Below are 13,636 nucleotides of genomic sequence, written 5' to 3' on the forward strand. Positions count from 1 at the left end.
TGAGTACATCCGTTCAGCCAAACGACTTAATGCGCGTCAGGCTCGTTGGGCTCTGTTTTTCGCTCGTTTCGAGTTTGTTATTTCTTATCGTCCGGGCTCAAAAAACACCAAACCTGATGCTTTATCTCGTCTCTTCAGTTCTTCTGAGGTCTCCACCGACCCCGAGGGATTCTCCCTGAGGGGCGTGTTGTCGGGTTGACTGTCTGGGGAATTGAGAGGCAGGTAAAGCAAGCACTCGCTCACACTCCGTCGCCGCGAGCTTGTCCTAGGAACCTTCTGTTCGTTCCCGTTCCTACTCGTCCGGCCGTTCTTCAGTGGGCCCACTCTGCCAAGTTAGCCGGCCACCCCGGCGTTCGGGGTACGCTCGCTTCCATTCGCCAGCGTTTCTGGTGGCCCACTCGGGAACGTGACGCGCGTCGATTTGTCGCCGCTTGTTCGGTCTGCGCGCAGACTAAATCTGGGAACTCTCCTCCTGCCGGCCGTCTCAGACCGCTTCCCATTCCCTCTCGACCGTGGTCTCACATCGCTTTAGATTTTATCACCGGACTGCCTTCATCAGCGGGGAAGACAGTTATTCTTACGGTTGTCGATAGATTCTCTAAGGCGGCTCATTTCATTCCTCTCGCTAAGCTCCCTTCTGCTAAGGAGACGGCTCAGATCATTATCGAGAATGTTTTCCGAATTCATGGCCTTCCGTCAGACGTCGTTTCAGACAGAGGCCCGCAGTTCACGTCTCAATTTTGGAGGTAGTTTTGCCGTTTGATTGGGGCTTCCGTCAGTCTCTCGTCCGGCTTTCATCCCCAGTCTAACGGTCAAGCCGAACGGGCCAATCAGACTGTTGGTCGCATTTTACGCAGTCTTTCTTTTCGTAACCCTGCGTCTTGGTCAGAACAGCTCCCCTGGGCAGAGTACGCCCACAACTCGCTTCCTTCGTCTGCTACCGGTCTATCTCCTTTTCAGAGTAGCCTCGGGTACCAGCCTCCGCTGTTCTCTTCTCAGCTCGCCGAGTCCTGCGTCCCCTCCGCTCAGGCTTTTGTCCAGCGTTGCGAGCGCACCTGGAAGGGGGTCAGGTCGGCACTTTGCCGTAATAGGGCGCAGACTGTGAGGGCCGCTAATAAGCGTAGGACCAAGAGTCCTAGATATTGTTGCGGTCAGAGAGTATGGCTCTCCACTCAGAACCTTCCCCTTAAGACAGCTTCTCGCAAGTTGGCCCCGCGGTTCATTGGTCCGTTCCGTATTTCTCAGGTCATTAATCCTGTCGCAGTGCGACTTCTTCTCCCGCTATCTTCGTCGCGTTCACCCGGTCTTCCATGTCTCCTGTGTTAAGCCCGTTCTTCGCGCCCCGCTCGTCCCTCCCCCCATCCTTGTCGAGGGCGCACCTATCTACAGGGTTCGTAAGATTTTGGACATGCGCCCTCGGGGCCGTGGTCATCAGTACCTAGTGGATTGGGAGGGGTACGGTCCTGAGGAGAGGAGTTGGGTTCCCTCTCGGGACATGCTGGACCGTTCGCTGATCGATGATTTCCTCCGTTGCCGCCAGGTTTCCTCCTCGAGTGCGCCAGGAGGCGCTCGGTGAGTGGGGGGGGGTACTGTCATGTCTTATTATGTCTGTTCCTGTCCTTTCTCTTCACTCTGTCTCTCTCTGCTGGTCTTATTAGGTTACCTTCTCTGTCTCTCCTTCTTCAGCTGTTCTACATCTCCCCTAACTAGCTCATTCATCCTTTCCCACCTGTTCTCTCTTTCTCCTCTGATTAGGTCTCTATTTCTCTCTCTGTTCCTGCTACTTTCAGTGTCAGATTCTTGTTTGTGTTTTTCATGCCAGAAGCAAGCTAGCGTCTCGTTTGCTTCCACCTTGTCCTATCCTGTCGGAGTCGGCCTGGCAGGTGCATCCTGCACTATACAACGTCGGAAGAGGATTTATGCCATTCCTGTTTTTTCATTAAAGAACTCTGTTTTCTGTTAAAACCGCTTTTGGGTCTTCACTCAAGTACATAACACCCAAAGCCAACACTTCCTTTGGTTGCCTTTAATTCCAGTTCTCTGCTGCCAATGACTGGAACGAATTGCAAAAATCTCTGAAGCTGAAGTCTACCCTCTCTAACTTTAAGCATCAGCTGTCTGAGCAGCTTACAGATCTGTGTACATGTACACAGCCAATCTGTAAATAGCACACCCGACAACCTCATCCCCATATTATTACTTACCCCCTTGCTATTTTGCACCCCAGTATCCCTACTTGCATATCATCATCTGCACATCTAAAAACTCCAGTATTAATGCTAAATTGTAATTATTTGTTACCTCTAGGGCCTATTTATTGCCTACCTCCATACTCTTCTACATTTGCACACACTGTACATGGATTTTTTTTGTGTGTGTTATTGACTGTACATTTGTTTATGTGTAACTCTGTGTTGTTGTTTGTGTCACACTGCTTTGCTTTATCTTGGCCAGGTTGCAGTTGTAAATGAGAACTTGCTCTCAACTGGCCTACCTGGTTAAATAATGGTGAAATAAAAATAAAACTAAAAAAATCATCAACACAACATTGACATTACCCCACCCCTGGTTAGTCATTATTAGCTTAAAAAGCCAAACCTAAAACAATGTCTGACAATTAATTTACAGTAATATTGCCCCTGTCTGTCTGTCTGTGTGGTGCGCACATTTTCTATCACTCTGTGTGTAGCCAGTTAATGTCATATCCATCTTGTGTGTTGACAGAAATACTTTCCCCTAAACCTTCTCAATTAAATGTTAACTGCAAAGTAGGCTTACCTGGCAGAAGTGTATATCATGAGTAAGTATATCATTTGTATTTATCATTTGTTATTTGCACACTTTACCATGAAATGAGCAGCAGCAGTACAGAACCATTGCTAGACTAGCAAATCAGACAGCACAATCCTCATTCCTCACAAAGGACCAGATGCCAAATCTTCCAGACCTTTAAAAAGTGTATTCTGTGATTTGAGCATTTACAAGGCCTGAGGAAGTCAAATTTAGTTGTTTCTCTATGAACAATTGTCATTTTGAGAGTAAATCAAATAAAACAATCTATAACCAGGAAAAATAAATCTGAGAAACTATAAATTATAAAACATAATTTGGGAGAAAAATTTCAGATTTTATAGGGCCCCCCTTTGGGAGAATAAACTGCCTATTTGAATGCTATAAAAAATTAGCAGCTCGCAACACCTTGAATTGTTTTACATGTCTAGCTAGTCTAACTAGTTGTAGTTATACACGTACTGCGTTCAACGATTCAGCAAGTCGGAGATCTTCACCTTTTTAGTTCTGATTAGTACATGAACAGATCTGTCCTGCTTGTGCAACTGCAATATCTGTTACAATATAGGAGGTTATAGCAAATACAGTACAGTATGAAGATAAGCAGAAACTGCCTCTACAATAGAAATCCCAGATCACACTTGTAGGCGATGACAAGCTCATGCACAGAAAGACGTCATGGTGTCTAACGGTCGTCTTGCGTTGAACTGCGCGTGAACAGGCCGTCAAATCAAAGGATTTAAAGTAGCTTTTGACGAGAATGAAAACATGCCAGTTTGTCACTTTTACGAGGTTGGGGGTAATAACATGTTCATTAAGACAGTGCCTTTAAATTTAGAGAAAATTAACAAATAAGGAATATGTTTTCTTTCATTGACTTCTCAAAAGCCAAACCCCGCTTGGTCTGTTTCGCAAGCTTTCCCGGAAGACTCCCGATGTTAGAAAACCACCTCAATAATACAGACAGTAACGCCTCGATCACGCCGAGTGTCATTGCATTTTGGCACACCATAAGTACATTCATTTCGAATGGAAAGCTGTGTTTGCCTTGCAACATTGATTTGCAGTTGCAGTGTGTTCTGTGTGGTCCATAGATTGGATTTATCACCATATCAAATCAAATTGTATTTGTCACATGCGCCAAATACAATAGGTGTAGTAGACCTTACAGTGAAATGCTTACTTACAAGCCCTTAACAAACAATGTAGTTTTAAGAAAAATACGTGTTCAGTCAAAAATATGGTAGCAGAAGGTGGATGTTGAACTTTTGTTGCACAAAAATCCAGATGATGCTGCTGCATACCATTTTGCGCAATGTACTATCGGTGTGATCCAAGCATAATAGGTTTGGGTATACCAGAAGTACATTAGTTTCCAATGGAGCTGTGTTTGTCTTGCAGCCTTGCGTTGCAGTGGCAGCTGCAGTGCGTACTGTGTTGGATTTATTGAACGTATGTATCAAATTGCATGCTTAAACGGCTTGATAGAAATGGTAGCAGAAGGTGAATGTTGAACTTTTGTTGCAGACATATCCAGATAAGATAATATCCAGCATAAAGTACGTGGTAGGGAGAGGGGGGAACGGACTCATGTACCAGCGCTTGTTGATGACGTGTCAGTTATTCTAGCAGACGCAATGGAGGTAGAGGCAACAAATGACGATTGCTCCTGGCTTCCTTTTATTCTTGATATTATAAAATGGTAAATAAATTCTGCTGCTTTTTTATTGTGCCTGTTCCCATACCCTTCACATAAAGCCTTTGGTTATGTATACTCCTCTCGTGTGAAGCCAGCGTTAGTAAGATAACGTTATTTAGTTAGCTAGAACCATGGTAACGCTAACCGGCTAGCTTACTAGCGATGGTTTGTTTTGCTTGTGATTTTGAAGCGTTAGATATATCCGCAGCACATAATAGATGCAGTCACAGAGCATAGGATAGTTAATAGTGAGATGTAATTTAGCTGTCAAAGCCTCATGTGCCTTGTTACTTTAGTATGCTCTTTCACAATGCATTATTATGACTACATCTATAGCTAAGTGGCTTTGGTCCAGGGCGTTACGTGCTGCTTGCAAAGGCTGGGATCAGCAGCATCAACAAGCTGTACTTCATAAGAAACTGCTATGTAGCCTAAAGTATTGTTTCAATATTTTCTCCCTTTCTAATAGCATGGATAAAGACAGTATGGATGTGAACCAAGAGCTGACCAAGCTAAAGACTAAAATTCAAGAGACCAGGGAGAAGATCCTAGCCATGCCTGAGATCGAGTCCAGTCCTGGGGAGCAGCAGGAGCAGCTGAAGACCATGAGAGAGAAGGTGGACACCAAGACACAGCTCCTACAAAAATACAAGGGCCTCTGTGTGTTTGACTCTCCCAAATCATAGTGGGATGGGGACAACATTTTGGTGAATGGATTATCAGGGCATGGACCGAAAAGACTAAGTATGACATCCAAACTAATTTAGCTAGGTTTCACTGTTGTTTAACTTCAAGTTAAATAATGGTGAGTACAGCGTTCAGTCTGGTTTAACCAGGCTACAAAAGACTGACCTTTTTATGCCAAATGTGTTCATCATTCAGTGAGTTCATAGCCTGGCTTCTTTCAATTTAGATAAGTACTGACTGTTTGATATCGCGCAATTGTAGAACAGAATTATTATTAATAAGAAGTGTTAAATAGTGTATATTTAGCTGATTTTATTGTTGTATTGTAGAAATAAACACATTTCATTGGGCCTTTTGTTTTTGTTATTCTCAGTTATGTGGATGGTATCTGAAGTATTCAGTCATAACAATGATTGGTAGACACAGCAAATTCCTGGAAAGGCCTAGCCCATTGAAGTACCAACACAAAGCAGTCGTCTGCCAAGAGAGAACTGCATATTAATTAGCATTGTAATTACATGTTTCAGCCATTAAACCAGAGGGAAGAACAGAATGTCACAGAAGGCAGGGGAATTATTTTGATTGGAACGGTTGTAAAAGATCATGCCCCAGTCTTTGCAGGATAGGCATAATCAAGACATGCATGTCACTGTTCTTGTGTATGAATTTACAGGACAAGTTGAGCTAAAGGGGTAAGTTGAGTCACCCTATCATTTTACCAAATGTTTAGGAAGAGGTCGTCATTTCATGGAGTGTCAAGGAAGAAACCGCATGAAAAAAGTGGTAAGAAAGTTCAGTCAGAAAAAAATATTTTCGGCAAGTCAAATGAATGTATTATGTTAGCGGTTTCATGATGCTTGTATCTAAACCAAAGGAAATAATTTTAAGATTGTTCTATACATCAGTTGGGGTCTCTAACCATCAATATGAGGTCTTAAACACAGCATGAAAGTACACTGAGATATGAGGTAAAAACAAGGCCTGGCCTATGTTAAAAGTGTTTCAAAAGTACAAAGTGTTTAAGTGTTAAGCCTATGTTAAAAAATGCTTAAAATTATTCAAAGACAAAAAAGCGATTGTAATTGTGTTTGGGAAATAAATCTAGACATGGTTTTAAAAAGGTAGTAGTAATATTTCATTCAGTACAGAATTTGTAGGCTGCTTAATTTACCCTGTTCAGCGGCTCAATTTACCCCTCATTCAACAATTTATTTGCATTTTCTGTCTAACAGATGTAAAAAAATAAATGATAATAATGATTGCAAAAATGTGTTATGTAAGAATGATTTCATACTCCACATTTAGGGAGACCACAAGGGGGTCCAAAATTGTTATCACAGGGGCACTGCCCCCCCCCCCCCTCCCATATTTCAACCTACCCCACTCTCCCATCCACAGGACTACGCTGAATTTTATGTGTTGAGATGTTTCTGGTTGGTTGAAGGTTTAGAACAGGACTACAGTATGTGCTTTAGTCTGGTAGGAAAGCCTTGTCGTTTCTGTTGATGCTCTCTTGTAGGACATTACACGTACCAGCTGTTATATTTTCACAGTGTCATGGTGTGGGCAGAGGCATGTAGGCCAAGGATATACATTCTTATCATGTTTGTGTTTGTCCCCAAGGAGTGTAATCTTTTAACTCAGAATTGTTTTAATTTTTTAAATACAGTCTGTACAAATCATTAGGAACACATTCCTAGTATTAAATTACACCCCCCTTTGCACTCAGACCTGTATCTCAGTAAAGTCTTTGAAAATGTTGCAGGTTGCATTTATATTTTTGTTCAGAATACTTTCCCACTGGGCACAGACATCAATTCAACATTTATTCCATGTTGGTTTAATGTAATTTCATTGAAGTGATGTGGAAACGACGTTGATTCAAACAGTGTGTGCCCAGTGTTAGGTCTATAATAAGCCAATAATGCAAAAGGTGAAAAAGCTGAGAAAGTGCATGGTCCTCTAATTATGTTCCCATTATTGGGTAATTATAGTTCTTACATCCAAGTAGGCTAAATTATTTCTCAATCTGTAAACTAGTGGTGTGGGACCATTTGGCTCTCAACTGTCTTGAATGCTAGACTGATCATTGCAGCTTATTTCATGAATTCATGCTTTGGTGTTTAGTCTAGGTAGTTTATCCCTAGACACAGTATCTAGGCCTACTAGGTCAAGGGCATGAGTGAATAGAGTGGGCCATTTCAAAACACCTTGTGAGAAGAAAAGCATAAAGAAACAGCAGATTCAGATTTTTGTATTTATTTTTTCCAGTTATTTTCTTCCTTTCTTTGCAAAAGTTGACGTCGACATACAATAATAAATATACATTCACAATATAAAATTGTTCAGATTGCAACATTCAAGTTGAATTATCTGTTATAAAATGTTAACAAAATGTAAACAACATTCTTCACATTGTACTCCACGCCAGGAGTCTGTTTTCTCGCCTGTCTGTTTTAAGATGTCTAAACAACACATTTTACACATTTGTTGTGAATAATCTCACAATATTTTATGCCACATCACATAAGGCTCTGGTCTAACAGAACAAAGTAGCGAACGTTCTTAAAATGTCTCGCGGACATGTAACATGCGCTTCCACGTTTGTGGAGAGGTTGAATCTAGACACTATCATTGCTCCTGGAGCTCATTGGCTTTCGCATCGCTGTCTCAAGTGTCCCCACTAAGGGCAACGGAAGCGGCATGGGCAGCCTTGTGCGCCCAAACCCCGTCTGTCAGGTGCATCACAAATGAAGCATATCCTTTTAGGTTATATCTTCCATAAAATTAATCTCATAGTCCTAGCTGATAGTACATCTCTCTTTATCCTTTCCCTGCCCGCCACCGATCGCCTTCTCCTTTATGTACATCAAGTCACTGTGGACGCTCGGGCGCCGTGCGAATGGTGCCACGATGCCATACGCGTCTCCATCGTTTTTCTTGTTCTTATTTTTCAGGGACTTAGTGCGAAGCATGTCGCAGTACTGCACCGAGACCTTGCGGTGGAGGTCCGGGCTCATCTCATTGGGTAGCTTGGCCATGGTGAATAGGGTCTGGAACATTTGGTCCACGTTGGTGTTGCGCTTGGCTGATATCTCAAAGTATGCGCACTGCTCATCTCCAGCCACCAACTGCTCAATCTCTTCACTCTGCACTTCCCGGCAAAACTCCCGGTCGCCCTTATTGCCGCAGATAACCAGAGGCACGTCAACGTTCTCCTTGGTCTTGTTTTTTAGGCAAGACTTGGTCTCAATTATCTGTCGCTTGAGCCTCTGAACCTCCTCGAATGAGTCTCTGTTCTCTAAGCTGAAGACCAGGATAAAGACATCACCTGAATGGAAACAAGATAAAGGGATTTAGTATCAGAGCTTCTATGAAACGCAGTGAGATATGCTAGAGTATTTCAACGCGTAATAACTACAAAGACGCACAAATTGCGTTATTGAACATGCACACTATTTGAGTTGCAATAACCAGAGATGGAATAAGATATTTACCTGTCAGTATGGATAGTCTCCTCATGGCAGGGAATGGGTGGTTTCCTGAGGTATCCAATATGTCCAGTTGGTATACATCTCCCTTAATGCTGTACAGTTTCCTGTGAAAGTCCTCTATGGTCGGCGTATACTGCTCATCGAATCTCCCGTTCAGAAACTGAGACACGATGGCTGTTTTGCCCACTTTAGTGGACCCCAAAATCACCATCCTACAACAGTTCTTCGCCGGTATATCAAAGTCGTTCTCTGAAGGCGACATTTTCTTGATCGTGATTGTGAAGTAAGAGTGCGTAGAGTGGTTCCAATATGTGCTCCCTCGTCGTTTCCTTTATTTTCAGCCAAAGTTGGATTCAACAGTTGGCTATCGTTTTAAAGTTCTCAGTGCGCTCTGTTCAGTCTGTCTGAACTACGGGGATGCCAGCTATTTAAGCTGAAAGCAGAGCCCTCCCCTCTCCCGACGTCACGGTACTCAGTGCTCTATTGAGTAGAAGGGGAAGGGTAACAGGTGCCTGCTGATGCGTCTGTCAATTCCAGGGAATACGAGACTATGAGAACTGCGTTACCAACTACCTTGGGGATACACAATCCATTTCTCAAAAATCCTTCTTTATTAACCTGTCTCCTCCCCTCCATATACATTGATTGAAGAGGATTTAACAAGTGATATCAATAAGGGAGCATAGTATTTATCTGGATTCACCGGGTCAGTCTTTGTCATGGAAAGAGCTGTTCTTAAGTGTTGTACACTCCGTGTGTTAGTAATATTGTGTGGAATGCTCGCTTTCTGCAATATTAGGCCTACTTTGTAAATAATTACACTCTCTGACATTTGGCCAGTATTTATTCTGTTTGGAATGATGTTGAACCTTGGACAATTTTAGTTAAATTTAAAATAAAATTTTAAATCTAAAGGATGGACTTGAACATAATGTGACTCAAAATAGGCTGCAGTAGCCTAGCCTTCTACATACCAGGCATTGCCAATGCATCAGAAGTAGGCCTACACAATCTGCCCTTTTACAATTATTGATCTGTTTCAGACAGTGCTTTTAATTAAAAAGCCCATGCACATTCAGCCAGGTGAAAATTAAATTGTCATTCCAGACATTGCACTAAACTCATTTCACTCAAGTGTAACTAAACTTAGCCTAGTTTTATTCAATTGCGCACTCAGTTGATTACTATTAGGCTAACACTAATACATTTAAATGTTTTAAAGGGATAGTTCACCCAAATGACACAATTACATGTTGGTCTCCTTACCCTGTAAGCGGTTTTGTATTCCTGACCACTGTTTCAAATGCTAACTGTTTAGCATTTGTGGCCCAAATCCAATGCAAGTCAATAGTACCTATATTAAGATTTTTGCACTTCATGTCCAATTCATCCTAAAGTATATACCAATTGATTGTGTCAGTCAATGAAGTTACTTATAGATGTGATTTTGTCATTTGGGAGACTATCCCTTTCAGCTTTAATTCAATTATTTGAAACGTGCACTCCATTAATGCATTTGTGCATAGTTCTTCATTCAAGTCACCAGTCAAAATAAGCCTCTCGTGGAAAGCAGAGAACATTTGTGTATTTACAAGGCCTACCACTAAGGGGCACTCATGTTGCAACCAGCACAGGTGCTTTGGCAAACACATTGTAGTGAAATACAATTGTTCTTTGTGTGATTTATTAACCATAGAAGCAGTCAGTAAGAAAAATATCACTTTGCCACATTTAGTGTGTTTGTGTGTGTACACGTGTACATATGTGCTTGCTTGTTTTCCTGTATCTGTATATGTGCATGCATGTACCTGTGTCTCTATGACTATTTCAACCTGCACCTGCTCAAGGAAACGGTGTACTCATGTTAAGAACCCAATTATCAGTCTTCTCAGAAACCCAGAACTGAAATCTCCCATAATTGCGTCAGATGCTCGATTTGGTTCTGGGGGAGACGTATGAGAAAAGATACTAATGAAACTAGCGAAGTCTCCAACCCCCTAAACAGAAACTCTCAGCCAAACCTAGACCAAATGTCTCCTTTTTCCCCAAATTCAAAAGACGCGAACACAAGAGAAATCGTGATTTTTCCAACTGATAAATGACGAAAAACGAATCTTCAAACCGGAAACAAAGTTCCTTGTTAGTCATCGCATCCCACAGTCTGTTGATAGATGCTACGATAACATCCTATGTTACGTGCGTCAGTCCACAAGAGATGAGGTATGTTACTTCAATCCCATCTGAGTTGGAGGGCAGAAGCAACGTGCCTTTCAGAAAAACCTCTGGTGGGTGGTGAAACAGAAAAAATAGGCACTGTGACCCAATGTATCCACGACCTGCCCTTGATGACTTATCCAGGGTCTCTCTGACCCTGAACCTGGTGCACAGGTCTCTAATGCAATACAGGCATGTAGCAATGGAACTCAGGGCCCCAAAAAACATCAGACGAAAGTGAACCTTTTATTCATTTTATTTTATGCAATAGACTTGAACAAAACTATGCAGAAAATTGTTTATATATCCACTATATAAATATGATATTGTGTGTGTGTGTGTGAGAGAGAGAGATGCAGAAGAGACATTCAATCAGAGTAAAACAAAATAGCCATTTCCGATAGCATGGCAAAGGATTTCTAAGAAACTACATAGAACGCAGACCAAAGACATGACACATTAAAATGGAGTTAAAAATCACAGTTTTATAACCGGTTAGGTACTGGTGGACACAGAGGGCCTTTATTACAGAGCAAAGACAAAGGGGATGAGACATAACATTGAAACAGAGAAGGAGCGATGTGGTAACTCCGACCTCTCTTTAACACTGGGGAAGAGAACAAGGGAGGGAGACAGTGCCCAGACATGAAAGACAGCATCCAATTTCCTACTGCCATGTCCATCCTTCACCCCCACGCCCTCGTTTTACGCTACCAACGAGAGGAAGAAATGACATACATCTACTTTCCCTGTGATTGTGAGAGAGAAAAAATGCAGAGAGCGAGACCACGAAACACACATCAAAAGGATGGCCAGACAGGCCATTTTAATGTCAGATAACGGTCGTTGACAGAAGGTGATAATGATACAGGTAACTGGTTACTGGTCCAGAGGCGTCTGAGGAGAACAGTGTGGAACACCATGTGTACAAAGCAAATAGAGGACTTCAAACAGCCGGACTATCAAGGACTCTCACCGTGTGGGACTGACATTAGAAAAAAAAGTAGGCAGGGGACACACAGCTTTGTGCATCAGCTGCTGCAGCCATGCTGGAGGATTGCTACACAGACAGTGATGGGAACACAACACTCACACTGGGAAGTTGCTCTGTACAAACATGGTTCCCACAAGCTGCAAAGCATGGGGTGTCCAGAGTGCATAAACACTGGCCAGCTGCTGGAAGCAGGAGGTGTGTTGACACTACAAACAACCAGATACATACTAGCATACCTTCAGTCATTGTTTGGGGTTTGACTGGAAGGGTTTGGTGGTTGCAGAGAAGGTATAACCAGACATTAAAAATGACCAGATACATTAACGTTTACCTCACCAATGGCCTTAAGGTGTTTGAACATGTCTGGAAGAGGTGAGTGCAGATCATGTACACAAGACACTACGTGATACATGGCCTTTCACCTCAGCAATAGCCTTAAGGCATCTGCTGAACGTTAAAAAAAACTGTCTACGTAAGTTGTCTTACAAGTATACCTTCTCTGCATGAACCCCTTCAACAGTAAACGGGCTAGAAACCTTACATTAAGAAGTGTACGTTTTCACAGACTAACCTATTTTTTCTTCTTTCAGATAATTTATGAATTGTATTTGACTGAATTCAATACAGAATTGAATTCTGCTGCTCCAGCGATTGCTCCATACAGTGCCTTCGGAAAGTATTCAGAGCCCTTGACTTATATCCATATTTCATGATGTTACAACCTTATTTTAAAATGGATTCAATATTTGTTTCTCTCATCAATCTACACACAATACCGCATAATGACAAAGCAAAAACAATCATGGACACTTACTGACAGTTGTGGCTGCTTTGTGTGATGTATTGTTGTCTCTGCCTTCTATGCTGTTGTCTGTGCCCAAATTTTTTGTCATGCTGTGTTGTCATATGTTGCTGCCTTGCTATGTTGTTGCCTTAGGTCTCTATTTATGTAGTGTTGTGTTGTCTCTTGTCGGGATGTGTTTTGTCCTATATTTATATTTTATGTTTTTAATTATTATTTTAAATCCCAGCCCCCATCCCCGCAGGAGGTATTTTGCCTTTTGGTAAGCCGTCATTGTAAATAAGAATTTGTTCTTGCCTAGTTAAATAAAGGTTTAATAAATAAATAAAATACATTTGCATAAGTATTCAGATCCTTTGCTATGAGACTCAAAATTGAGCTCAGGTGCAGCCTATTTCCATTGATCATCCTTGAGATGTTTCTACAACTTGATTGGAGTCCACCTGTGGTAAATTCAATTGATTTGACATGATTTGAAAGTCACACACCTTCAACAAATTACTGAGTAAAGGGTCTGAATACTTATGTAAATGTGATATGTTTTTTATTTGTAATACAGTTGCAGAAAAATCTAAAGCTTTGTTATTATTGGGTTTTGCGTGTAAATTGATGAGGTGAAAAAAAAACATTTTTGAATCAATTTAACGCTGTAATGTAACAAAATGTGGAAAAAGTCAAGGGATCTGAATACTTTCCGAATGCACTGTACATGCATTCTGAAACTGCCATCCTAGAAGTCATTTGTGCTGACTTCAAAATGAGGGGCATTGTACAAAACAATTAAATCAGCGATTGGATCTTCTCTGACCAATTAAATTATCGAATCCACTGACGACGTTATTCATGATTCGTGTAGGCTGTCTCTGGCCCAACGTTCCCTTTTCAACAAGACGTCAGGGAGGAATGCATATACATACTCATTGTGGAGAAGAAACACTACTGGGCATGTAATTTGG

At 41.8% G+C, this 13,636-nt stretch overlaps 1 protein-coding gene across 1 annotated transcript; it reads right to left on the reverse strand.

The window, feature by feature from the left end:
- Positions 1-7,419: 7,419 nt before the first annotated feature.
- On the reverse strand, positions 7,420-8,932 carry LOC135523894 (dexamethasone-induced Ras-related protein 1-like). Its single transcript, XM_064950899.1, has 2 exons — positions 8,674-8,932; positions 7,420-8,507 (listed from the first exon to the last, which is right to left on the reverse strand). The coding sequence occupies exons 1-2, from the start codon at positions 8,930-8,932 to the stop codon at positions 7,978-7,980; spliced, it is 789 nt and encodes a 262-aa protein (XP_064806971.1). The 3' UTR covers positions 7,420-7,977.
- Between the last annotated feature and the right edge of the window lie 4,704 nt (positions 8,933-13,636).

Source organism: Oncorhynchus masou, chromosome 31 (genome assembly GCF_036934945.1).
Source record: "Oncorhynchus masou masou isolate Uvic2021 chromosome 31, UVic_Omas_1.1, whole genome shotgun sequence".
NCBI classification, from domain to species: Eukaryota; Metazoa; Chordata; class Actinopteri; order Salmoniformes; family Salmonidae; genus Oncorhynchus; species Oncorhynchus masou.

Bases quoted from the DNA above. Each gene is read 5' to 3' on its own strand.
- LOC135523894 (XM_064950899.1), bottom strand. From the start codon at position 8,932: ATGTCGCCTTCAGAGAACGACTTTGATATACCGGCGAAGAACTGTTGT. The intron at 8,508-8,673 runs GTAAATATCTTA...GTTTCCATTCAG, and splicing joins GAGACTATCCATACTGACAG to GTGATGTCTTTATCCTGGTC.